The sequence below is a fragment of the Episyrphus balteatus genome, chromosome 4, assembly GCF_945859705.1.
Source record: "Episyrphus balteatus chromosome 4, idEpiBalt1.1, whole genome shotgun sequence".
In the NCBI taxonomy this organism is placed as follows: domain Eukaryota; kingdom Metazoa; phylum Arthropoda; class Insecta; order Diptera; family Syrphidae; genus Episyrphus; species Episyrphus balteatus.
Window position 1 is genome coordinate 74,043,396 of NC_079137.1, and position 26,361 is coordinate 74,069,756.

The window sequence follows — 26,361 nt, forward strand, 5'->3', positions numbered from 1 at the left end:
CAATTTTTGTAGTAAAGACAATTTGAACATAGTTGGCTAAACAGAGTTTAAACGGATCCCATTTATTTTTATAAGAAATCTTATTTTTTTTAAGTACATAGATGTGATTTAAAAATAACCTAATCTTGTTTTTAAATTTGTATGTGCCATTTTTGTGTGTTTTTAAAAAAAGATTTTTTTTTTAAAATGGTCCTATAGAAAAAGAACATTTTTCGACAAAAGATGTTAGTTTGTTAGTACGTTTATCAAAAAATCAACACATTAAATTTATTTATCAAAATAGTTAGACCCGTTTTTGAGAAAACTGCAATGTCTCGAAAATATTAAGCGCGATGACTTTCAATTCATTTGGTTTTCGACCATTTGGGACAGAAACACATATAATTTTTCCAGTGGTTTCGAAGGCTATTTTTTTTACCTGACTACGGAAAAGCTAAAAATAGGGTTGTGTGTTTGACCAGTATGTTAAACATGTATGTTTGTTCATCTTTGGCATCATATCTTCTAAATTTCTTATCGTAATTTGACAAATGAGATATTGTTGAAAGCGGCTTGCGTTACCACTGGATATAGGCTATTTAACATTGCACGAAATTGTCCATGGCTTTCTAAAGGTCGTCATGAAATATTTTAACTATTATTTTTTAATATTCACATTTACACGTACATATTTATAAACTCCCAAGAAATTTTTTTTCCCACCGAAAAAATCTTAATAATATAATATTCAAATCCTTTAATCATTTTCAAAATTAAGGATTGCTTTAATTGATTGATACAATGTGCACTGGACACTCCACACGTGTGGGTTTGAATCCTGTTGTCGTCAAATAGTTTTTTTTTTTTAATTTTCACTCCAAAATTCAAGAAGATGATTCGCGATAGCAAATTTTTCGCTATAGTATTTTTTTTTTTTGAAAATGATTTACATTTTTAATTATGTTTGGTTTATGTAATTTTAAGAGTGACTATAATAAAACTATAATTTTATGTTTATGTTTCTAATTTGTATAACTTTAATAAATAACTTAACCATTTGTATATGGTAAATTAATACACAAAGTTACTTTAAAACACAAGAGAAAGTATAAGAAAATGTTACACATACACCACAGTGACCGAGTTATAAAAACTAAGCTGATGAGTTAGAAGGTGCAGAATAAAGTTTTTCCTTTTTATACAATCGAGGAAAAAACAATTCTTTTCAATATTCTCATTGAAGATTGAATATCTTTTATGAACTATATTTGTTGAAAGAAAAAATCTATGTACAATTCAGTTTTGTATTTTATTATCAACAATTTTAAATTATTATTTTCGAACAATGCACGTTGCCACAGTTTGCCATAAACATTTCTTCGTATAAATATCAAAATGATGATAAAATGGACACTGCTGAATTGTTGCATAACCATAAATGCAATAAATAAAATAATTACAATGTACCGGATGTGGATATATTTGTTCACCTCTAAATGGACAATTTATTAATACTTCTACCGGAACAGTTGCAGTTGATGGAACTACTACTGTTGTGGTGGATTCTAAACATCCAGCCTTTTCAGGAAAATCACATTGATTAGTCTTGGCATTCCAATGCAATTCCGAAATACATTCCTGAGGAACTGGCAGTCCATGATAGCAAATGTAATATCGTTGACATTCTCCAGGATGTGGAAGAAATATTAACTTTTTAGTGTCTTTTAAAGGACATTTGTTTTCTATTGTTACTAAAGTTGTCGTTGATATTGTAGAGGGCGTTGTCATCGTTGTTGGTGTGACCATTTCCGTCGATACTGTCGATAAGGTAGTTTTTGGTTTAGAAGATGTTACTAAAGAAGTTTCTTGTAGAATAGAAGTTGTTATTTGAGGTTTTTCTGTTGTTGTTGTAGAAATCCCGCCATCTTCATCTTCTTTTATTCGAGGAACACAATGATAGTTACTTGGAAAGTCACATATTTCTTTTTCGTCATTAAAGATCATCTCATGGGGGCAGTCTACAACTATTGCCGTCTCATCTGGTCCACAATAATAAAACTTATCACAAGAATAAGGATCCCTAACGAAACTGCCAACTTTTTTACCACGACATTCTGGTTCTTTAGGCGAACGAAGAACTTTAACTGAATGAGAAGTTGTTTCAAAGCCGGAAATAACGGGAGCAATTTGTAGAAAAAAGAGCCCTATAACAGTGTTACATGATTGTTATAGATTGATAAGATCCATTATCTGATTACAACGTCGTCATACTTACCGCTGATAATTGTCAAAGAACGGTACATGGTACTCAAAATTATAATCCTTAAGCTTTTCTTATGTTTTTGTTTTGTAATATATTTTCCAACTTCAACCCTTGGTGTTTCTTTTTGTTTTGTACCCTAATATCACATAACTTGTGCAACTTTTCGCAAATTTACACATTGCTTTGCTCTAGTCTAGGCAAGTAGTAGCTTCCAATTAGACTAAAAATCATATTCGAGTAAAGTGTCAAGATATTGATCGTTTAATTATCATCATGAAGTACCTAGGTAGGTAATGTTTCAAAACAACGCAGTTTTGAGACAACATTTGTACATAACATAATTTTGGAACCATAGAGATCAGATTTATTGAGATAGGGGAAACTGTTTGTCATCATAAACGGTGATGTTTAGAGTCTCCAATTCTACACGTAACTTTTAGCCGATATAAATCAACAAGAAGTGATTGATATATGAAGTGGTATCAGTGACCTAATTTATTTGCAATATTTTTTTGGACTGTTTTTTATAACGTAGTTGAATTATTATAACACACACACACCTTTGGAAGCGAGGCCCTAAGAGGGCCAACATGTTCCAAGAAAAGAATAAACTAATACACCTTGTAAAAATTGTATCTATTTATTATCGGCAGCTAGTTGTTGTTTTTGTAATATGTAGGTATATATGAACTCCAACTCTGCGAATACGGAAAGGAAATAGTAATCGAGTTGTGAAAACCAGAGTTATGCAGAGTTATTGAAAACCGAAGTTATGAAAAACCAGAGCTATATGAACACCAAAGTTATGAAACGTGGTTTTTGGATTGGCAACCATTGAGAGGAACGATATACGGGAGGAATGTACTTAAAAACTAGAGCGTGTAGGTTGAGTCAAGACAAGAAAAAAAAGTGTATGGGACGGGGGTCCCATACACTTTTAGACGGGAGGGACAATTTAAAAAAAATTTACTTAATTTGTACAAAAAATTATAAAAACTCAACGGTGACGCTAACAATAACGTATTGTATTTTTTGGTAAGGCCAAAAACTATGTCTTTTGATATGTTATTAAATAGATCTATATTTAATGAACTAGTTTTTGAAAAATTAATTTTCAAAATCAAAACTTTGGAAGAAATGAAATCGAACAAATTTTTCAAAATTTTATGAAAACAAGTAGGTATCTACTAAATTAGTTTTCAAAATTTAATGCTCTTATTTGTTTTTAAATAAAAACAGAAAACAGGGGGTCGAATTACAGCATACGATTACGATCATTCGCTAACGTTTTTAATATTTGTGTCTCTATTTAATTAGTAGAAAAAGATAGGGACACTTAGCGATCATATAATAACGAACGTAATTCGACCCCTTGATGTCGTTTTCGATAAATAAAAAAAAAAACCAAAACTACTTTTTTTTTAAAGCCATATATTTGTTTTTTTGATTTCGGTTTTTCATAACTTCAATCTTTCATAAACTTCAGTTTATCATAACTTCAGTTTTTCATAACTATGACGCGCATAACTCTGGTATTCATAACTTCGTCGGTTTCGCTACGGAAAGCAATGCAAAAAAGAACATAGGTAATATGATGCTCTGTTATTTTTCCCTTTATCTTGAATATTCATCCAATAGAACACAAAATATTATATAAAAAATATAGGCTTTTGAGTCTATTACGAGAGTTTTTTTTTTGTTAAATTTATGCCAACTCTCGATATTTGATAAAAAATTATATTTCTTATTTAAAATTGCACATATAAAAGTAGCTGCATCTTCAAACTGATCACTGGTCACTGTGGCGTATGTGGAACATTTTTTTTATAGTTAAATAAAAGCACTTATTTTTCCTTACATTTAAAAGTATAAACAATATTATTATACCTACTGCTCAAAATAAAATTTATCTTTACTCTTGTAAATGGCTTTACGATTCTAGTGGGTATTTTAATGTACTTGCTTAAATTGCACGATACACTAACAATACTAAGATTGCAATATTTAACGTCCATAGTAAGTTACTCAAAGATCTTTCATTTGATACCAATTTCATTCAAACGTCCGAAATGCCCATACTTTTGTATTTACAATTTTTTTAAAGTGTCTGGTCACTGTGGCGTATGTGGAACATAATTTTTCTATCGAAGAAAAGCATGCTCTGCAAAATGTCTGTCCTTGCAATTCAATGTTGACAATATAAGGCCAACATTTAAATCAGCCACAAATTGAACTCGTGTAATTTATTATTTTGGCTAGATTTGTTTTTCTACTTTTAAAATTCACAGTTCGTTTTTTCAGAAAAATATAAAAAAAATTCTGTACAGGAAGAATTGACGAAGAAATTTAAAGCTAATTGCCCTAGAAACAATTCTAAATTAAAGCTGCCCACTTTCATCAATTGTTCTTCATAAAGGGGTTGAGCTTGTATTGTAAACTAGATATAATTTTAATAATTTTGCTTTTAAAAGTTTCATATTTGCAGGTAAGAAATACTCTAAGAGCCAAATTTTTATTAGCCAGATAAACCCCAGTTTTTTTTTATATTGACATTATTCTTCTAAATGTCTAACTGACAATTGATAAATAAGGGCTAAGTCATCTTAGAGCAAAAATAATGTTAGGAAAATAACAATCTCATGTTCTTATTTGGTGGAAGTGTTTATATGACTTTAAATAATATCTATGTTATCAGTTTTTAATTGTTTGTAATCAATGATTTAATCAATATTTCCTCTATTCAATTGACCCAAAAACCTTCAAAATCAAAATGTTTCTCCCGAAAAATGAGAATATCGATAACAAATCTTATCAATGATACTAAAAAAACATCTTCAATATCAAAAATTTTACGGAAACAAAAATGCCATTTAAAAAGGTTAACAATTCTTCACACATCAAACTTTGAAGCAGTTCAACTCCTAACTTTCCCCAGAATAGTTTCTTAATTTTTTTCTTAATTAAACTTATATAAAATGAATTCAACTTTAATATTTAAACTAACTTGTCTTATCGTTATTAATTTGTTAATAAGTGTTTGTGGTGAATTTTTTGAAGCATGTGAAGACCAAGAAGATGGTACTTTCGTTGCTGGTAATCAAGGATGCAAATCCTATATTTATTGCGAGGGTGAAGAATCATATGAGGGAGTTTGTCCATCACAATTGCTATTCAATACCGAAGATGGAAGTTGTGCACCGGAAAATGAAGTTGTTTGTTCAGATGATGAGGTTCCAATAGAAAATGAAACAGAACCACCACCACCAGAAACAACAACTACCACTTCCGTAGCAGAAGAAATACCAACAACATTACGACCACCTCCACAGACAGAGGGCGAAGTTGTTCACCCCGATTCGGAGTCTACAAAGTCTCCAGGGTCTCTAACTTCTATTAAAACAAATCCCACAAGCTTTGCTCCAATAACACCAACAACAGGAAGTGTCAGTGTCATTTCAACACCTAGTCCACCTCCTGCTCAAATTTGTCCCGCTAGTGATGATCCACATGCGGTTGTTCTGCTACCAAGTGAAACTTCATGTAGTGAATATTTCATTTGCTATCATGGAAGTCCTGTACAAATGGTTTGTTCTGGACAGCTTTTGTTCGATTATGTGACATCTAAATGTGAAATACCCATAAGAGCTAAATGCAAGGTAGGTTTTGAAATAAGTCTTAAAAGTTAGTTTATTAAAAATCTATAATCTTCCTATAGGCCACAGTACAGACAACACCAAATCCAAAAACTCAATGTGTTCAAAACACTTATGATTACTTTCCATATCCGAAGAATTGTAATTATTTCTACAAATGTATGAATGGATTTTTAAGTCTACAACAATGTCCAATAGGATTTGGTTGGAGTGATGAGATGAAACTTTGCTTGAAATTAGATCATGGACGATGCCCAATAAGAGCAATAGATCAGCTACAAAATCAATTATGGTTAAATAATATAGTTTGAGTTAATAAAAGTTTAATTAAAACATGACATGAGTACATTTTTACTTAATATTAAGCATTTTCCGAATTCATAACTCTCCACAACCCCAACAGGAATTCTGCCTCTTAGACCGTGTCTGAATTGCGTTAAAATTTTGTTTAAAATTTTCACCTTTAATTAATTAAATTTAAATTTTAACTTTATTCACCACGCAAGAGTAAGGTGAAAAATTTTAACGTAATTCAAACACGCCTAAAATTAAAAGGAACAATTTATAATTCCCTTCTGTTTAAACCTTAAGCGCAAACATTATATACCCTTCAAGCAAACAGGTCCGACCTCGGTCCGAATCCGTTCCGCCTGAGGCGGAGCTGAGTCCGACTTCGGATCAGAAACTGGTCCGAAGGCGGCTCAAATTAGTATGGAAATTATAATCACCGCGAAGTCGATTGCATATGTATTGGTGTGGTGAAAATCTCCATTCCGAGAAAACGGAGCCGAAGGCGGACCTGAGCCGGAGCAGCGAAAACCTACCAGAAAGAGGAATAAGAAAGGGATGACATTTCGCATTTGCGACCAAAAAAAGAACAAGATTTATTTTTTTTTTCACTGAAACTGTTTTATTTTTTATTTTATTTTGGCAAACGAAATTTTCACAATAAATACAATATAAAATACAATACATTTTTTTTCATTTTATTTCATTTGATGCTGCTGCTGTTGTTGGTGTTTTTTAGATTACCAATCGCATGTTTCACCTTCTAGATTTTTCTTCATCATTAGAGATTACATCTACAACACAAGAAGAAACAACATTTTAACCCAAACACTTTGAGCGATATATACAACATACCTTTTTTTGTTTCCATATTGTTTATAATTTGATATTGTTTATAATTATACTAATATTATAATAACAACGACACGAGACACGACGCGACGCGACTATACACTTCAACGAAACATAACAAAATGACGCTTTTGCTCTTGTTGGCTATGTCTGTTTCACTTTTTTTTCCATTTCTCACTTTCCACCACGATTCTCGTTCGACTTTGTGTTCATACACAAAAAGTTGCAAGTGTGTGAGTGCAACCCCGCGTTTCTCGGTCGGAGGTCGGACTGTCTTTTCTGGACTCCGTTTTCTTGCTTGAAGGGTAAGTAGCTAATGAAAGCGACCTATACCTATTTTTCATTTACAGATCATTTTCTTGCTATCTCCTTATCACCAAGTCACTTTGACACCTTGTCGTTCTGTCACCCTGTGGACTTATAGTCTTTGTGACCTTGCCACCTTGTTGCCCTGTCACTTTGTTGCCATGTCACTTTGTTGCCCTGTCACTTTGTTGCCCTGTCACTTTGTTGCCCTGTCACTTTGTTGCCCTGTCACTTTGTTGCCCTGTCACTTTGTTGCCCTGTCACTTTGTTGCCCTGTCACTTTGTTGCCCTGTCACTTTGTTGCCCTGTCACTTTGTGCCCTGTTGACTTGTCACCTGTCAATCTATCACCTTGGTGTCACAATTCTCAATGCTGTTTCTATTAAGCTTTACAGAAGTTTCAGGAGCAGCTGTAAAGCTTTATAGAACCTAAATTGTCAGTTGGGGTTGCAGTTGAAGTGTTGTTGGTGTTTTTGCGGTGTTGTTGTTGGTATTATTGGTGTTTTAGGGTTTGTTGGTGTTGTTGTCTTTTGCTGATGCACATTTTATTGTATCAATTCCCAGAAGTTGAGCAAGCTATCCGTAGCAGTTTAGTTATTCAAAATAACTCATATACTAAATTCTATACGTGTTATAGATACATTATATTCCCAAAAATATCTATATGAGTCATTTTTACATAAATTATTGGAATTTAACTTATCTATAGGTACCAAACAAAAATATTTCCAATTACCCGTGTGTGATACACTTAAATTTTGTTGAAATTTGTTCAAACAACTTCAAGTGAATCTTTTAAGTGAATTTAAAGTACGTACTTATAGAAAAGAGGTGTTTTCATAAGATTGTTATCATCATATTTTTTTTGGAATACGTACAATTCAATTACATTCCAAATTGATTACATATCGATTATAAAAGATGTGTTGATTTTAGGTAGGTAATTGCTGCTTGGTATCTATCTCAAATGGCGTTTCATTTTTTTGTTTAATGTTTAAATTAAAAGGAAGTAAAATAAATATTTCGAGATCGGAATTAAATAATTAAAATGTTAAATCCATAAGAAACAAATAAGTTCTATACGGAGGAAGCTTTAAGCACAGTTAATTTATGGAGCTGAACTCATTAATTTTTTTCGATCGATTGAATTTAAAATTATTTGTTTTATAAGCTACGTTTTCATCAGCACCTTAATTTAGATTAAGGGTGTGTAACACTAAGATGTCCCATGGTAAATCTCTTAAAATTTGGATTAGGATTTATGGCCAGTTTCATAAAGCCCTTTTCTTTTTCTTCTTCCTTTTTCTCGGCGCTGTTATGATCTCGATGTCGAGGGGATCATAACCTTCCCACGTTACTGCTTCACACTAGTGATCCGCCTGTGGGGTTCGCCCTTTTAAATGTTTATAAGACTTTAAATCCTAAAACGACGTTTGCTCCATTCCAAAAAAAAGTCATTTAAAATTTTAAAAGCCTATTTTAATCACCTTTTCTAAATCTAGATTTAGTTTTGGTGAACCTGTGGCATTAAATATTAATGAAATCCGCCGTTTAAGTAATCTCTTCTAAATTTTCTTAAGGGCTAGTACCTATTTTTATTGTTTTGTTTATTCTGATGAACGCACTCATTTATTTAAATCGAAATCGAAACTCGTGAGTAGAAATCTAGTACAACAACTACATTTTTCCTATCTCCTCGAGAAGAAGATCATGTGTTAATTGTAGTACTATTTCTACGACTGAATGAAACGGGGCTATTATCTTTTGCTTGTTTAGAAAGGAATGCATAGTTGGTAGTACTAGATTTCTAATGATGAGTTGTTTACGACCTTTGAAAAAAAAAAAACGCTGCTGTTAATCTTAATATCCCTGGGATCTGGCACAGAAGACAGAACTACTAGTAGTTTACTAGCGATTTTCAATGGAATGCACTTTTAACGAATTCAATACAAATCGTATCTACTTTCGGAGAAGAGCATGAGTAGATAATAGTTTTAGATTAACCAAAACATCTACCATTAGTAGACTACTATACCTCCAATGAAACAGGGCTAATATCCGAGCTCCTTTGGGAAGACTACATATGAGTATAGAAATCTAGTACTATCAACTAATCTACTAAGCATTCCTAATAGCTATAAGAATCGTCAGTCAAAATACAAATATACACTTCAATTGAGGCAACTAAACCACAATGTTTACACATTTATTTATTATTTAATTCCCCACTTTACAAGCCGTCGAACTGCACGTTTTTCTCACTGCATCCCAACCAAATCCTGCAGGACATTCTTGAATTGTCATTAAACCATTCATGCAGCGATAATAATAATGACAATTCTTAGAATATTCAAAATAACCAGATGTATTACTAGTACATAGTTGTCTAGGACTTATAGTTGTAGTTCCAACAATCTAAATATGGATAAAGCGCAAGTTAGATAGAATTAGAAAATTATATTCCACACTTACTTTGCAATTTGACAAACTGGCATAATCACAAGCACCTGTCAAACTGTTATACTCCAATTCTTTAGGACATGTCATAGGTATTGGTCTATTATTAACGCACATAAAATATTCTGAGCAAGATTGTGAGCTAGGTAAGTAGATGATTTCTTCAGGTTTTGAAGTTTTTGGACACACTATTTCACCGCTGGTGTGTGTTGTTGTTGAATCAGTGAGAATTGTTGTTGAAGATGATGGAATTTTGGTGACAGTTGTTACTGGTTTACTAACTGATGTCTTCGAAGTGGGTAATGACGATGCAACAGTAGTTGGCTTCGTTATAGGTTTCTTAGTTGTTTTAGATGGTTTTAATGTTGTTGTAGGTCCTTCCTCCGCAAGACATTCAACATTTTCTGCATCATCACAAATTCCCAATTCCGAATTGAATCTTTCATTTGTTGGACATTTAGAAGAAAAAGATTCTTCATCATCGCAATAGATGTAAGATTCACAATCATTTGTATCACCAATAAAAGTTTTACTCTCAACACCATCGCACTCGGGTAATACATCACCAAAGGCAGTAAAATTTAAGGTAAAAAGGATAACAATTGCTCTAACTAAGACACCCATTTTGACACTAAAAATTCTGCCTCCAAAAAAGTAACGTGTTTTTTGACAACTGATAAATAAGACTTGAAGTGCTTATCGTTATATAGGCAGGAATTTCATTGATAAACGTTCTACCTACTTCTAACATGACTCAAGAAAGATCAAAGATGTTAAGAAGTTAATTATACTCATGTTAAGACAGTCTATTTTTGGCTAAACTGATATAAGGTATAATAATTGCGTAGAAAATAAGTAAGTGAAGACTTGTTTTCGATAACCTAGAAATTGAACATCAAATTGAAGACAATTTAATCAAAATGCGAATGACTCGGTTTGATATTTCAAACATCATTGCTCAGCGTTATTCATTCCAATATTACGAGGACTTAAATCTATTACTTTTTTTTTGTTTAAAGTGTCATAACTATAAAAAAAAAAAAAAAAAAAAAAAAGAACTCTAATTGATATTTATTTATTTAATGGAAAATAAATATTTAATGTCGTTTACCGATAATTGCTTTGGTCAATATCGATTAAAATGTCACACTCCACTTTTAATTATAGGCCACCCCAGCTACCTAAAGGCTATAATTGCGTGAGATTCAAGTGTGAAGAACCCTTATGATATACCTATTAAAAGCCCTTGACAAAGATTTCTTATCATATTTTTCTCTTGGAAGTTCAAGTGTTTTTCTTTTATGATTTTATCTGGCAGAAAATTGATATAAATACATCAGATGGACAGCAATTTCTCTGGTTTTATTTTAAACAAAGTCAGCGGAAAAATGACTTTTTATCGAAGAAATCGCGAACGCAAGGAAATATCTAGACCAAGTTCTGGTACTAGAAAAGGATTTCTATTAATTTCAATCATCGTTTTTCTACAAAATTTTTCATTTGGTTTAGCGGTTGATAATAGTATTTGTGAGGGAAAACCAATGGGATATGCAGTTGGAGATCCAGATGACTGTACTGGTTTTTTTGAGTGTATTTTTGAGGAAATAGAAGCTGGTAACTGTCCTACTGGGCAAAAGTGGGATGATAGTGCTAAAGCATGTGTAGTTGGAAAGTGTCCAGTATGTAATTGTGACCCAACAACAACTGCAAGTCCGACAACTGCAAGTCCGACAACTGAAAGTCCGACTACGGAAAGTCCAACAACTGCAAGTCCGACAACTGAAACTCCGACAACTGCAAGTCCGACTACGGAAAGTCCGACAACTGAAAGTCCGACAACTGAAAGTCCGACTACGGAAAGTCCGACAACTGCAAGTCCAACAACTGAAACTCCGACAACTCCAAGTCCGACAACTGCGAGTCCGACAACTGCAAGTCCGACAACTGAAACTCCGACACCTTCATCAACAGAACCTGGAATAGAATGTCCAGCCGGACCAATTTGTCAACCATCCGAACATGGAACTGCCCACCGTGATCCAAAGGATTGTAGAAAATACCATGTGTGCAAAAATGGAGTAGCTGAAGCCCATTTATGTGACAAGGGCAAGTTTTTCGATGAAAATACTAATTTGTGTAATTTTGATGTATTGGTACCATGTACTCCATGTACAATTGATGCAACGACAGCGATATCTCCTTCAACTCCTTCGCAAGGAATCGAATGTTCAAACGAACCCTATTGTCAACCATCTGAACATGGTACTTTCCATCGTGATCGAAGTGATTGCAAGAAATATTATGTATGCAGAGATGGAGAAGCTGTTGAACATTCATGCGACTATGGAATGTATTTCGATGAAGATGTATTTGTTTGTAATTATCCATCATTGGTTTCGTGTACTCCTTGTACACCAGGATCATCAACATCTTCAATTTCAACTCAAACATCAACACCTTCTTCTTCAAGTTCATCATCAACAAGTACTCCAACTTCTACTTCCATTTCAACTTCAACCTCAACTTCCACTTCAACTTCTACTTCAACTTCTACTTCAACATCTACTTCAACTTCCACTACAACTCCAACTCCAACTCCTACTTCAACTTCTACTTCCACTTCTACTACCACTACAACTCCAACTCCTACTCCTTCTCCAACTCCAACTTCTACTCCAACTCCAACTTCCACCTCAACTTCAACTCCAACTTCCACTACAACAGCAGCTCAATGTTCAACCGAAAAAAGTTGTCAAACAGTATCAGACGGTTCTTTTTATCGTGATAGACAAGATTGCAGAAAATATTATGTGTGTCTAAATGGAATCCCTATAGCCCTTTACTGTTCAGAAGGTCAATATTATAACGATGTTGCTAATGTCTGTGATTATGCATCAAATGTTGTCTGTAATACAAATGAAAATTGTACACCAACAACAGCAACAACAACCGGAACCGACACTGAAACAGTACTCACTCCGACACCATCGCCATCAACACCAGTTTGTCAATCTGAACCTAATTGTAAACTAGAACGAAGCGGAGCCATGTTCCGTGACCCCAAAGATTGTTCAAAGTTTTATTTCTGTAGAAATGGAAATGCTTATGGTCGTTCATGTAGAAAAGGTGAATACTTTGATGTGAATGTTTTTGCATGTTTGTTTTCCACACTTGTCGAATGTACACCAGATGAAAATTGTATAACACCACAATCTACCATAACTGAGGTAACTTCAACACCGAGCCCAACAACAAGTCCAACACCGAGTGCAACACCGAGTTCAACTTCACCTTCAACAACCTCGGTTCCAAATGGTCAACCTGATCCAAGCATCACTGATTGTGTAAATCTTCCTAATGGATCATTCTTTAGAGATTCTGTACATTGTTCTGTTTTCTATGTGTGCCGCAATAAGATGGCAATCAAACATACTTGCCCGTATAAACAATTGTTCGATGATAATGCGATGGTGTGTAATTTTAGAAGTTTGGTCGATTGTCCTTCGGGATTGGATTAGAAATGTGTTTTTAATTCGCACCAATATTTATGTATGTGTAAAATAATCTTGTAAAATATAATTCTATGTTCATGATATAATAAAAATAAAAGAAATATAAATAAAAGAATATAGAAGAAAAAATATCTACTAGTTGCATTTTTGTTTTTATTTGAGCAAACAAATTTGCTGAAAACCATTGCTTGTAAACGATTTTGAAAGTTTGTTGCAGTTTGACAGTTTTTTGCAGTTGACAAGTGACAACTGATATACCTATAAGACTTGAAGGGTAGGTAGGAAACTTTATATATTGGTTCAAATTATAACTTGACTCAAGAAAGATCAAAGATGTTAAGCTAATTAAAAAAGTTTAGGCAAAGTATAAATTGGTAAATGTAGTAAAAAAACTGTCAAACACATACACAATTTTGACACATTTACTAATTTTTACCCACTGATCTTTACAATACACTGGAAAATGGATTTCATGCAAATTATAACAGTTTTCTTGAATCCTGACTATTTTTTGACGTGGTACTTTTAAAATTGTCCATCTCTTTCCATATAAGCAAAGGAAAAAAAAAGAGATAAGCTGATTATAACAGTTTTTCAATTAGAGTCAATGGTACAAAATTTGAAATTATTTAGTATAATGCTTAAACCATTTTAGAAATTTATCAGTCTGCTTTTTGACTTAGTATCTCACTTAAATGGCTTTAGCATTTTAAAAAATTTCTATATAGTGTTTTGTAGAGATCAGTGCGTTATTAGGTTTACCCAGAGCTTAGAAGGTTTTATAAATACCCCTACAATCCAAGGTATAAAGAGTACAAGGTAATATATCAGATTTTCCCTAGAAAGAGATAGGACTCTTTCTATTTTTTGACGTCATCTGTATTATTCGAACATTTTTTATATGAAGTTTCCATACATTTAACATATCAAAGCTTCCGATCTTGTTAGTTGTTTGTCTATGGTTGTGTTTTTTATTTGTTGCTTTCCATAGATAACACATTAATGCATGCCTGCCTTTGATCGGTTAGGCAGTGTTCACATTCGATTTATAATACACGCTACGTCATCAAAATGGCGAATGTACTACCTTGTATTCTATATATCTTGCATACAATCTATCTTTGACTTTGGTATGCTTATGTTAGTATAAATTCGTAGAAAATTAGTAAGTGGGCCTATTTTCGATAACCTAGAAATGGAACATCAAAAAGGACGGTTTAAGAAATTTGGCCACAATTATGAAAACTAGATGGCGCTACTAGTTAATCCGATTGACATTCTTGTCAAATAGTAAATTTTCACTCTGTTGTTAGTGCCCCAAAAACAAGCAATCAGACGGATATTTTCTGACATTTCGCAGGCACCAGATCAAATAATGAAGTTTCGAGATAATCGCAAAAGGAAAGTCGATCGGCCACAGTAGCTATACCTTCCCGTCAAAAAATGCCTTCAACTTGGCCAATTTCAAGTGTTTCGATACATTATTGTTCTCGTAATTCATTTCAATATTCTGAGGAATGGTATAATTTCCTTTTTTATTTATTTAAAGGACCGGAAAGGTATGCGGTAGCTTTACGTACGGCACATAATTCTATGAACAAAATATAACAACTGAACGTTGACGTTCCTGTTTGGAATTTTTAGGTTATACTTCTTTTCCCGTGATTATACAGAGTGAAAATGTACTTTTGACAAGAATGTCAAAGGGATTGATAAGTGATCCACCATCTACGTACTTCTCATAATTGTTAAACAGATTTGTTTTTTATGGTGTGAACCTACTCATTGATTTTCTGTGAGTGAGAAGTACCTAACCGCTAACGTATACATTTCCGTTGTGGACATTCCGTCATAACTATAAGGTCAAGAACTCTAATTGATTTTTATTTATTTAATGAAAAATAAATAGGTAATTAATGTCATTTCTGATAATTAGGTAATTTAGTCAATATCGAATTAAATGCCACTCTCCACTTATAAATATACTGGCCGAGGCTATTGCGCCAGATGAAAGTGTGAAGAACCCTTACGATACCTTTTAAAGCCCTTGACAAAGATTTCTTATCTTATTTCTTTTGGAAGTTCAAGTGTTTTTCTTTTATGATTTTATCTGGCATAAAATTCATATAAATACTTTAGATGGATAGTTATTTCTCTGGTTTTATTTTAAAAAAAAAGTCAGCGGAAAAAATGATTTTTTATCAAAGAAATCGCGAACGCAAGGAAATATCTAGACCAAGTTCTGGTACTAGAAAAGGATTTCTATTAATTTCAATTATCGTTTTTCTACAAAGTTTTTCATTTGCTTTGGCGGTTGATAATAGTATTTGTGAGGGAAAACCAATGGGATATGCATTTGAAGATCCAGATAACTGTGCTAGCTATTTCGAATGTATTTTTGGTGAAGCAGAAGCAAATAATTGTTCTCCCGGGTACAAGTTCGATATTGTTTCTGAAGGATGTGTAGTTGGAAATTGTGATTCTGTAACAACAACAACAACTGAAGATCTGACAACTGAAAATCCGACTACTGAAGATCTCACAACTAAAAGTCAGACAACTGAAAGTCAGACAACTTTAGCGGTTGACAGTAATATTTGTGAGGGTAAACCTATGGGATGGACATTTGAAGATCAAGATGACTGTACTCGTTATTTTGAATGTATATTTGGTGAAGTAGAAGCAAATAACTGCCCTACTGGGAAAAAGTGGGATGCTGTTACTGAATCATGTATAGTTGGAAATTGTGAATCTGTAACAACAACAACAACAACTGAAGATCCGACAACTGCAAATCCGACAACTGAAGATGTGATAACTAAAAGTTCGACAACTGTAGATCCGACAACTGAAGATGCGATAACTGAAAGTTCGACAACTGCAAATCCGACAACTGAAGATGCGCTAACTGAAAGTCCGACAACTGCAAATCCGACAACTTTGGCTGCTGATAAAAGTATTTGTAAGGGTCAAATAATGGGATGGAGATTTGAAGATCCAAATGACTGTACTGGTTTTTTTGAATGTATTGGAGATGAAGCAGAAGCAAATAATTGTTTGCCTGGGTTTAAGTACGATGCTGGTTTTCAATTATGTGTTGTTGGAGAGTGTGAAACTGCAACAACGACAACAACTGAAGATTCAACAACTGCAAGTCCGACAACTGAAACAACGACAACTGAAAGTCCGACAACTGAAACTCCGACAACTCAAAGTCCGACAACTCAAAGTACGACAACTGAAAATCCGACAACTCAAAGTCCGACAACTGGAAGTCCGACAACTCAAAGCTCGACAACTGAAAGTCCGACAACTGAAAATCCGACAACTCAAAGTCCGACAACTCAAAGTACGACAACTCAAAGTCCGACAACTGAAAATCCGACAACTCAAAGTACGACAACTTCGTCAACTGAACGAGGAATAGAATGTCCAGCCGGACCAATTTGTCATTCATTGGAACATGGAACTGTCCATCGTGATGCAAGGGATTGTAGGAAATTTTATGTTTGCAGAAATGGAGAAGCTATAACCCACTTATGTGACAAGGGCAAGTTTTTTGATGAAAATACCAATTTATGTAATTTTGATGTATTGGTACCATGTACTCCATGTACATTTGACGAATCGACGACATCTTCTTCATCTTCGACTTCGACCTCAACATCAACAACAACTTCAACAACAACTTCAACAACAACTTCAACAACAACTCCAACAACACTAATTTGTCAATCTGAACCTAATTGTAAGACAGAAAAAACTGGATTCATGTATCGGGACCCCAAAGATTGTTCAAAGTTTTATATCTGTATAAATGGAATAGCTTATGGTCGTTCATGTAGAAAAGGTGAATACTTCGATTTGAATGTCTTTGCTTGTTTGTTTTCGTCAGTTGTCGAATGCATACCAAACAAAAATTGTCTACCCACATCCTCTAAGATACCTCAAGTAACTTCAACACCGAGACCAATTTCAACTTCAACTTCAAGAGCCCTCGTTCTAAATGGTCAAGTTGATCCAAACTTCACTGATTGTTTGAACTTACCAAATGGGTCAGTCAAAAGACATCCCGTGCATTGCTCTGTTTTCTACGTGTGCCGCAATGGCATGGCCATCAAACAAACCTGCATGTATAAACAATTCTTCGATGAAAACAAGTTGGTTTGTAATTTTAGAGTTTTGGTTGATTGCCCTTCAGGATTGTATTAGAAATATGATTTTTATAGCAAAATATAATTCTATGTTCTTGAAATTGTAAAAGAAGAAATATATAGAAGAAAAAAAAGGAGATACAAAAGGTGCATTTTTTTTATTCGAAAACATGAGCGAACAAATTGGCTGCAAACTATTGCATGCAACCGATTTTGAAATGTTTATGTTTTCTACATTTCAAACATATTTTCAGGTGGCCAACAGGATCAAATTCAATGGTTTGTATTCACTGATCTCTATAAGACACTGGATAGAGGATTCATATAATAATGTTGACTCCAATCAAATAACTGTTATAATATCTTTTCGGGTACATTTTGCAGTACAAAAATTATTTTTTAACTGTCTATGGCATTAAAAGATTCATTTTATTAATTACTCTACTTTTTTTCTGCACCTGGAGCGAGATAAAACAGTTCAAAGGTGCCTTCAACTAATGCCATATTCAATTAAAACAGCAAAACTGTTATACTTTTTGAGTAATCCACTATCCAGTGTGAAGAATTAGAGCGTTACGAACTGTTAAACACAATTGAAGGCATCAACTAGACGTAATTGTTTCTACTGGTGTTCCTCAGGAAAGTTTTATGAGTCCTTTAGCTTGTATGTATCTTAATCAATGATACGGACAGTGTCAAAGAATTCGTGATCGTAATCCAGTCCCCAATAATTTGAGCCAGCAGAAATGGGTTATAATTAAAATCGATAACTCACTCCGTCGCTCTCTCTCTTTGTTATGATGGTAATAATAAACTCTCGTTTTCGATGCAGAAAGGAAAAGCTTGCTCATAAGACTATTCACCACACTATGAGTGGTCTAGACAACTAATAAATAAATAGTATGGTGAAAGTGTTGTTAATTATCTTATGATCTTCAGTTATGAGTATATCAGCCTAGATCCACTAGGACCGTATTCTTCACAGGCTCATAAATTAAGAGCGTTCATAAGATTATTCACCACACTATTTATCAGTGGTGTCGACCAATGATAATTATGAACGCTAAAAGAATACTACTCTAGATTAGATGTGCTATTTTTCTCAGCCGAAGGGAAGTATCAATAAATTGCTGAAAGCGTCAAAGTTATCGATAAATTGCAAAGAAGTCAACTCGGAATAAACAATTATAAATCCATTGATTTGACATTCATCCACATTTTACTAATTAAACTGAATTTTGAAGTTGTTACTCTATTTAAAGCAGAAAAAAGTCAGGTATTAAATAAGTTTTTATAACAAAAGAGGCTCAAAATTTTAAGTTTTCAGAGTTTTATCTCGGAGTTAGGGGTCATAGCTAAAGAGTGCTCAAAACTCCTCTTTAAGTGAATAAGTCTATTTAGTGGTGAATAGGTTTATGAGCCTCTTAAGTTATGAGAGCTTGATTTCTTAATTATGATATTTCTTGCATTGAACAAGACAAATGTCACTGTAAATAAAACAGGGCTGTACTTAAAACAGTGCTGCCAAAGTGCCAAACTAACTATTGTAAGAATACGTTTCTTCTAGTGAATCAAACTGGGTGTTTTTTTAATTCGCCCTGAAATTGAAACAATTTTATTTTAAGCAATGAATGAAAGTTATTTATTTAATTTGAATAACAATAATAATTGTGTATAAACATAATCTTTGCAACCTAGATGAGAACAGTTATCCAAAGGTGAATGATTTGATTGTTGTTCTGGTTGTATTAGGATTGCATCCATAGAAGGGGCAACTAACAGACTCACGAGCTGCACAACGATTAGTATTCCCATCGTACCATAAGCCATTTTTACAGTTACTAGAATGAGTTATACCCTTTCTACAATAATAGAACTTGTTGCAATCGAACAAGTCCGCTACAGCTAGCCCATCCGGTTTACCAGTGCAATCAAGTTGTGGTGGTTGTGCTGGGCAAGGGTGTCCGGAAACTGAAGTTGGTGGTAAGGTTGGGATTGTAACACCTGTTACGGTTGTTGTTGAAGTTGATGAACTTGTTGAGAGTGTAGTTGTTTCAGAAGATGCGCATCCGTAGTATGGACAGCTAATGGACCCGGAAGGTACACATCGGCTATGATCAGCATCGTACCATTGTCCATTTTTACAGTTACTGGAATGAGCTATACCCTTTCTACAGTAAAAGAATTTGTTGCAATCGAAAAAGTCTGCTACAGCTGTTCCATCTGGTTTACCAGTGCAATCGAGCTCCAATGGCTTTGCTGGACATGGATGTCCGGAAACTGAAGTTGGTGGTTGAGTTGGGATTGTTGCATCTGTTACAGGTGTTGAAGTTGATGAACTTGTTGATAACGTTGTTGTTTCAGAAGAAACGCATCCATAGTATGGACAGCTAATAGACCCGTAAGGTACACACCGGTTATGATTAGCATCGTACCACAGGCCATTTTTACAGTTACTAGAATGAGCTATACCCTTTCTACAGTAATGGAATTTGTTGCAATCGAATATATCAGCTACAGCTGTTCCATCTGGTTTACCAGTACAATCTAGTTCGAGTGGCTTTGCAGGGCAAGGGTATCCGGAAACTGAAGTTGGTGGTAAAGTTGGGACTGTAACACCTGTTACGGTTGTTGAAGTTGATGAACTTGTTGATGATGTTGTTGTTTCTGTAGACGGGCATCCGTAGAAGGGACAACTAACCGACTCAGAAGGTGCACACCGGCTATGTTCAGCATCGTACCAAAGGCCATTCTTACAGTAACTGGAATGAGTTATACCCTTTCTACAGTAATAGAACTTGTTGCAGTCAAAAGTATCAGCTGCAGCCACACCATCTGCTTTATCAGTGCAGTCAAGTTCAACTGGCTTTGCTGGACAAGGATGTCCCGAAGCTGATGTTGGCCCAATACTTGAAGTAGAAATAGTCGTTGATGTTGTTTTTGTGGACTGAACTGTTGTTGAGGATACTGTTGTAGGGGATGTTGTTTCAGTTGTTGTTGTAACAATAGGTTTGCATCCATGTGAAGGACAGTCAACAACTGCTGGAAAATTGCAAACGTTATGTTCTACATCAAACCAGAGACCAGTGCTACAGCGACCAGAATATGTTACACCCTTCTTACAGTAATAGAATTTACTACAATCGATGTTATCTACAGCAACTGTTCCATCAGCTAGTTTTGTACAGTCAAGCTGAAACGGAACTGTAGGACACGGATGCCCAGAAGATGATGTTGGACCAATGCTGGAAGAGGGTGTATTCTCAGTGGTAGTAATGTCTGTAGATGTTGATGAACTTCCACCTCCAGTGCTTTGTGATGGTGTTGTTGAGTCTGAGGTCACGGTTGTTTCACCAGAAGAAGTTACAGTTGTGTCAGTTGGACCTGAAGAGGTCTCACCTCCAGTGCTTTGGGATGGTGTTGTTGTGTCTGAGGTCACGGTTGTTTCACCAGAAGAAGTAACAGTTGTATCAGTTGGACCTGAAGAGGTTTCACCTCCAGTGCTTTGGGATGGTGTTGTTGTGTCTAAGGTCAAGGTTGTTTCACCAGAAGAAGTTACAGTTGTATCAGTTGGACCTGAAGAGATCTCACCTCCAGTGCTTTGGGATGGTGTTGTTGTGTCTGAGGTCACGGTTGTTTCACCAGAAGAAGTAACAGTTGTATCAGTTGGACCTGAAGAGGTTTCACCTCCAGTGCTTTGGGATGGTGTTGTTGTGTCTGAGGTCACGGTTGTTTCACCAGAAGAAGTAACAGTTGTATCAGTTGGACCTGAAGAGGTTTCACCTCCAGTGCTTTGGGATGGTGTTGTTGTGTCTGAGGTCACGGTTGTTTCACCAGAAGAAGTTACAGTTGTGTCAGTTGGACCTGAAGAGGTCTCACCTCCAGTGCTTTGGGATGGTGTTGTTGTGTCTGAGGTCAAGGTTGTTTCACCAGAAGAAGTAACAGTTGTATCAGTTGGATCTGAAGAGGTCTCACCTCCAGTGCTTTGGGATGGTGTTGTTGTATCTGAGGTCACGGTTGTTTCACCAGAAGAAGTTACAGTTGTATCAGTTGGACCTGAAGAGGTCTCACCTCCAGTGCTTTGGGATGGTGTTGTTGTGTCTGAGGTCACGGTTGTTTCACCAGAAGAAGTTACAGTTGTATCAGTTGGACCTGAAGAGGTCTCACCTCCAGTGCTTTGGGATGGTGTTGTTGTGTCTGAGGTGTCTGAGGTCACGGTTGTTTCACCAGAAGAAGTTACAGTTGTATCAGTTGGACCTGAAGAGGTCTCACCTCCAGTGCTTTGGGATGGTGTTGTTGTGTCTGAGGTCACGGTTGTTTCACCAGAAGAAGTAACAGTTGTATCAGTTGGACCTGAAGAGGTTTCACCTCCAGTGCTTTGGGATGGTGTTGTTGTGTCTGAGGTCACGGTTGTTTCACCAGAAGAAGTTACAGTTGTGTCAGTTGGACCTGAAGAGGTCTCACCTCCAGTGCTTTGGGATGGTGTTGTTGTGTCTGAGGTCACGGTTGTTTCACCAGAAGAAGTAACAGTTGTATCAGTTGGATCTGAAGAGGTCTCACCTCCAGTGCTTTGGGATGGTGTTGTTGTATCTGAGGTCACGGTTGTTTCACCAGAAGAAGTTACAGTTGTATCAGTTGGACCTGAAGAGGTCTCACCTCCAGTGCTTTGGGATGGTGTTGTTGTGTCTGAGGTCACGGTTGTTTCACCAGAAGAAGTTACAGTTGTATCAGTTGGACCTGAAGAGGTCTCACCTCCAGTGCTTTGGGATGGTGTTGTTGTGTCTGAGGTGTCTGAGGTCACGGTTGTTTCACCAGAAGAAGTTACAGTTGTATCAGTTGGACCTGAAGAGGTCTCACCTCCAGTGCTTTGGGATGGTGTTGTTGTGTCTGAGGTCACGGTTGTTTCACCAGAAGAAGTAACAGTTGTATCAGTTGGACCTGAAGAGGTCTCACCTTCAGTACTTTGGGATGGTGTTGTTGTGTCTGAGGTCACGGTTGTTTCATCAGAAGAAGTAACAGTTGTATCAGTTGGACCTGAAGAGGTCTCACCTTCAGTACTTTGGGATGGTGTTGTTGTGTCTGAGGTCACGGTTGTTTCATCAGAAGAAGTAACAGTTGTATCAGTTGGACCTGAAGAGGTCTCACCTCCAGTGCTTTGGGATGGTGTTGTTGTGTCTGAGGTCACGGTTGTTTCACCAGAAGAAGTTACAGTTGTATCAGTTGGACCTGAAGAGGTCTCACCTCCAGTGCTTTGGGATGGTGTTGTTGTGTCTGAGGTCACGGTTGTTTCACCAGACGAAGTAACAGTTGTATCAGTTGGACCTGAAGAGGTCTCACCTCCAGTGCTTTGGGATGGTGTTGTTGTGTCTGACGTCACAGTTGTTTCACCAGAAGAAGTAACAGTTGTATCAGTTGGACCTGAAGAGGTTTCACCTCCAGTGCTTTGGGATGGTGTTGTTGTGTCTGAGGTCACGGTTGTTTCACCAGAAGAAGTTACAGTTGTATCAGTTGGACCTGAAGAGGTCTCATCTCCAGTGCTTTGGGATGGTGTTGTTGTGTCTGAGGGCACGGTTGTTTCACCAGAAGAAGTTACAGTTGTATCAGTTGGACCTGAAGAGGTCTCACCTCCAGTGCTTTGGGATGGTGTTGTTGTGTCTGAGGTCACGGTTGTTTCACCAGAAGAAGTTACAGTTGTATCAGTTGGACCTGAAGAGGTCTCACCTCCAGTGCTTTGGGATGGTGTTGTTGTGTCTGAGGTCACGGTTGTTTCACCAGAAGAAGTAACAGTTGTATCAGTTGGACCTGGAGAGGTCTCACCTCCAGTGCTTTGGGATGGTGTTGTTGTGTCTGACGTCACGGTTGTTTCACCAGAAGAAGTAACAGTTGTATCAGTTGGACCTGAAGAGGTCTCACCTCCAGTGCTTTGGGATGGTGTTGTTGTGTCTGAGGTCACGGTTGTTTCACCAGAAGAAGTTACAGTTGTATCAGTTGGACCTGAAGGGGTCTCACCTCCAGTGCTTTGGGATGGTGTTGTTGTGTCTGAGGTCACGGTTGTTTCACCAGAAGAAGTAACAGTTGTATCAGTTGGACCTGAAGAGGTCTCACCTCCAGTGCTTTGGGATGGTGTTGTTGTGTCTGAGGTCACGGTTGTTTCACCAGAAGAAGTTACAGTTGTATCAGTTGGACCTGAAGAGGTCTCACCTCCAGTGCTTTGGGATGGTGTTGTTGTGTCTGAGGTCACGGTTGTTTCACCAGAAGAAGTTACAGTTGTATCAGTTGGACCTGAAGAGGTCTCACCTCCAGTGCTTTGGGAAGGTGTTGTTGTGTCTGACGTCACGGTTGTTTCACCAGAAGAAGTAACAGTTGTATCAGTTGGACCTGAAGAGGTCCCACCTCCAGTGCTTTGGGATGGTGTTGTTGTGTCTGACGTCACGGTTGTTTCACCAGAAGAAGTAACAGTTGTATCAGTTGGACCTGAAGAGGTTTCACCTCCAGTGCTTTGGGATGGTGTTGTTGTGTCTGAGGTCACGGTTGTTTCACCAGAAGAAGTTACAGTTGTATCAGTTGGACCTGAAGAGGTCTCACCTCCAGTGCTTTGGGATGGTGTTGTTGTGTCTGACGTCACAGTTGTTTCACCAGAAGAAGTTACAGTTGTATCAGTTGGACCTGAAGAGGTCTCACCTCCAGTGCTTTGGGATGGTGTTGTTGTGTCTGAGGTGTCTGAGGTCACGGTTGTTTCACCAGAAGAAGTTACAGTTGTATCAGTTGGACCTGAAGAGGTCTCACCTCCAGTGCTTTGGGATGGTGTTGTTGTGTCTGAGGTCACGGTTGATTCACCGGAAGAAGTTACAGTTGTATCAGTTGGACCTGAAGAGGTCTCACCTCCAGTGCTTTGGGATGGTGTTGTTGTGTCTGAGGTCACGGTTGTTTCACCAGAAGAAGTTACAGTTGTATCAGTTGGACCTGAAGAGGTCTCACCTCCAGTGCTTTGGGATGGTGTTGTTGTGTCTGAGGTCACGGTTGTTTCACCAGAAGAAGTTACAGTTGTATCAGTTGGACCTGAAGAGGTCTCACCTCCAGTGCTTTGGGATGGTGTTGTTGTGTCTGAGGTCACGGTTGTTTCACCAGAAGAAGTAACAGTTGTATCAGTTGGACCTGAAGAGGTCTCACCTTGAGTACTTTGGGATGGTGTTGTTGTGTCTGAGGTCACGGTTGTTTCATCAGAAGAAGTAACAGTTGTATCAGTTGGACCTGAAGAGGTCTCACCTCCAGTGCTTTGGGATGGTGTTGTTGTGTCTGAGGTCACGGTTGTTTCACCAGAAGAAGTTACAGTTGTATCAGTTGGACCTGAAGAGGTCTCACCTCCAGTACTTTGGGATGGTGTTGTTGTGTCTGAGGTCACGGTTGTTTCACCAGAAGAAGTAACAGTTGTATCAGTTGGACCTGAAGAGGTCTCACCTCCAGTGCTTTGGGATGGTGTTGTTGTGTCTGAGGTCACGGTTGTTTCACCAGAAGAAGTTACAGTTGTATCAGTTGGACCTGAAGAGGTCTCACCTCCAGTGCTTTGGGATGGTGTTGTTGTGTCTGAGGTCACGGTTGTTTCACCAGAAGAAGTAACAGTTGTATCAGTTGGACCTGAAGAGGTCTCACCTCCAGTACTTTGGGATGGTGTTGTTGTGTCTGAGGTCACGGTTGTTTCACCAGAAGAAGTAACAGTTGTATCAGTTTGACCTGAAGAGGTCTCACCTCCAGTGCTTTGGGATGGTGTTGTTGTGTCTGAGGTCACGGTTGTTTCACCAGAAGTAGCTACAGTTGAATCAGTTGCGCTTGATGAGTTCTCACCTTCAGTGCTTTGCGATGGTGAGTCTGAAGCCGCAGTTGCTTCACCAGAAGTAGTTACAGTTGAATCAGTTGCGCTTGATGAGTTCTCACCTTGCGATGGCGATGGTGAGTCTGAGGGCACAGTTGTTTCACCAGAATCAGTTACACTTGTATCACTCTCACTTTCAGACAAATCGGTTGATTCTTCCGCATCTCTCCGGTGTCGTATTAAAATTCTATTGTCATCTTCTTCACATTTTTGATAAGATTCATTTAACTCATAGCCAAAATCACATTTTTTATATGAAACAAAGTCACTTTTACAGACAAAATATCCATGTAAGTCACTGGGATCTCTGTAAATATCTCCATATTGTTTTCCATAACATTGAGTTGTTAAAGTTGCATTAAGTAATGGCACTATAATTGTGCTAATTATTATTACCACTGAACCTTTAAAAAAAATCATACAAATGTTCATCAAAAATGTTGTATTTTTTTTTTAAAATTTGTATCAAGTTACTTACCTAGCGAAGACATATCCACATAATTGCTTTAAAGAAGAAGTAATACTGAATACTTCGTAAGACTTTTCGTGCAATTTATTGACCGGAATTATATTATTTTTCTCATTGAAAATAAATACTTGAGAAATATTAGCCTTATCATTTTTTTTGTTTATTTTGGAAGAGTGCTTTCCTATTTCTATAAAAATAAAAAAAAATGGAAGCAGAATGCATAACTTCCGATTTCATTGCACTTGTAATTTTTTCTTGAAACGCCATTAAATATACAAACCAATTAGTTTGCAATTAAAATTTCCATTAAACACTCGAATACTAAATAAACTACATACGTTTAAAGCTTATTTACCCTGATAGATTTTTTTGGGATTCAGCAATTATGACAGAAGCTCTCAGAAATTAATGTAAAAAAAGGACTAAATGTTTTATTACATTCATTCATAAGAAACCAAGTTTTTAACAATTACATACCTATTTTTATGTAAGTCACCTGTCAAATTCATCAGCTTAGCTGACCAAGGAAACTTCGAGCAAATGTCAGATTCATCAAAGT

General features: G+C 36.4%; 5 protein-coding genes and 1 long non-coding RNA gene across 7 annotated transcripts; 2 read left to right on the forward strand and 4 right to left on the reverse strand.

Annotated features, from left to right (window-relative positions):
- Positions 1-1,311: 1,311 nt before the first annotated feature.
- LOC129919355 (probable chitinase 10) lies at positions 1,312-2,282 on the reverse strand. Its single transcript, XM_056000213.1, has 2 exons — positions 2,255-2,282; positions 1,312-2,183 (listed from the first exon to the last, which is right to left on the reverse strand). The coding sequence occupies exons 1-2, from the start codon at positions 2,280-2,282 to the stop codon at positions 1,312-1,314; spliced, it is 900 nt and encodes a 299-aa protein (XP_055856188.1).
- A 2,773-nt stretch (positions 2,283-5,055) lies between these two features.
- Positions 5,056-6,206, forward strand: LOC129919356 (probable endochitinase). The gene is made up of 2 exons (XM_056000214.1): positions 5,056-5,898; positions 5,958-6,206. The coding sequence occupies exons 1-2, from the start codon at positions 5,218-5,220 to the stop codon at positions 6,204-6,206; spliced, it is 930 nt and encodes a 309-aa protein (XP_055856189.1). The 5' UTR covers positions 5,056-5,217.
- Positions 6,207-6,803: 597 nt separating this feature from the next.
- Positions 6,804-7,347, reverse strand: LOC129919967 (uncharacterized). Its single transcript, XR_008773153.1, has 2 exons — positions 7,039-7,347; positions 6,804-6,977 (listed from the first exon to the last, which is right to left on the reverse strand). It is a non-coding gene; the product is annotated as an uncharacterized LOC129919967 (long non-coding RNA).
- Positions 7,348-9,515: 2,168 nt separating this feature from the next.
- Positions 9,516-10,520, reverse strand: LOC129919965 (peritrophin-1-like). Its single transcript, XM_056001105.1, has 2 exons — positions 9,813-10,520; positions 9,516-9,755 (listed from the first exon to the last, which is right to left on the reverse strand). Exons 1-2 carry the CDS (start codon positions 10,419-10,421, stop codon positions 9,558-9,560), a joined length of 807 nt encoding a protein of 268 aa, XP_055857080.1. The 5' UTR covers positions 10,422-10,520; the 3' UTR covers positions 9,516-9,557.
- Positions 10,521-11,145: 625 nt separating this feature from the next.
- Positions 11,146-17,597, forward strand: LOC129919357 (mucin-2-like). Its single transcript, XM_056000215.1, has 2 exons — positions 11,146-13,306; positions 15,449-17,597. Exons 1-2 carry the CDS (start codon positions 11,186-11,188, stop codon positions 17,519-17,521), a joined length of 4,194 nt encoding a protein of 1,397 aa, XP_055856190.1. The 5' UTR covers positions 11,146-11,185; the 3' UTR covers positions 17,522-17,597.
- A 1,479-nt stretch (positions 17,598-19,076) lies between these two features.
- Positions 19,077-25,944, reverse strand: LOC129919961 (serine-rich adhesin for platelets-like). 2 transcript variants are annotated; one of them, XM_056001100.1, is made up of 4 exons: positions 25,812-25,944; positions 23,857-25,737; positions 23,281-23,760; positions 19,077-20,766 (listed from the first exon to the last, which is right to left on the reverse strand). In XM_056001100.1, exons 1-4 carry the CDS (start codon positions 25,822-25,824, stop codon positions 19,172-19,174), a joined length of 3,969 nt encoding a protein of 1,322 aa, XP_055857075.1. In that variant the 5' UTR covers positions 25,825-25,944; the 3' UTR covers positions 19,077-19,171. The 2 variants fall into 2 exon arrangements, with proteins under 2 accessions (XP_055857075.1, XP_055857074.1); XM_056001099.1 differs by having other exon boundaries at positions 23,281-25,737.
- Between the last annotated feature and the right edge of the window lie 417 nt (positions 25,945-26,361).

Excerpts from the sequence above, each read along its gene's own strand:
- LOC129919355 (XM_056000213.1), bottom strand. The coding sequence starts at position 2,282 with ATGTACCGTTCTTTGACAATTATCAGCG. Across the intron at positions 2,184-2,254 it reads TTCTTTGACAATTATCAGCG|GGCTCTTTTTTCTACAAATT; the intron begins GTAAGTATGACG and ends ACACTGTTATAG.
- LOC129919356 (XM_056000214.1), top strand. The coding sequence starts at position 5,218 with ATGAATTCAACTTTAATATTTAAACTAACTTGTCTTATCGTTATTAAT. Across the intron at positions 5,899-5,957 it reads CCATAAGAGCTAAATGCAAG|GCCACAGTACAGACAACACC; the intron begins GTAGGTTTTGAA and ends ATCTTCCTATAG.
- LOC129919965 (XM_056001105.1), bottom strand. The coding sequence starts at position 10,421 with ATGGGTGTCTTAGTTAGAGCAATTGTTATCCTTTTTACCTTAAATTTT. Across the intron at positions 9,756-9,812 it reads CCAGTTTGTCAAATTGCAAA|ATTGTTGGAACTACAACTAT; the intron begins GTAAGTGTGGAA and ends ATCCATATTTAG.
- LOC129919357 (XM_056000215.1), top strand. The coding sequence starts at position 11,186 with ATGACTTTTTATCGAAGAAATCGCGAACGCAAGGAAATATCTAGACCA. Across the intron at positions 13,307-15,448 it reads TGGTCGATTGTCCTTCGGGA|ATGGATAGTTATTTCTCTGG; the intron begins TTGGATTAGAAA and ends TAAATACTTTAG.
- LOC129919961 (XM_056001099.1), bottom strand. Across the intron at positions 20,767-23,280 it reads ACCATCCCAAAGCACTGGAG|GTGGAAGTTCATCAACATCT; the intron begins GTGAGACCTCTC and ends AAAGCACTGGAG.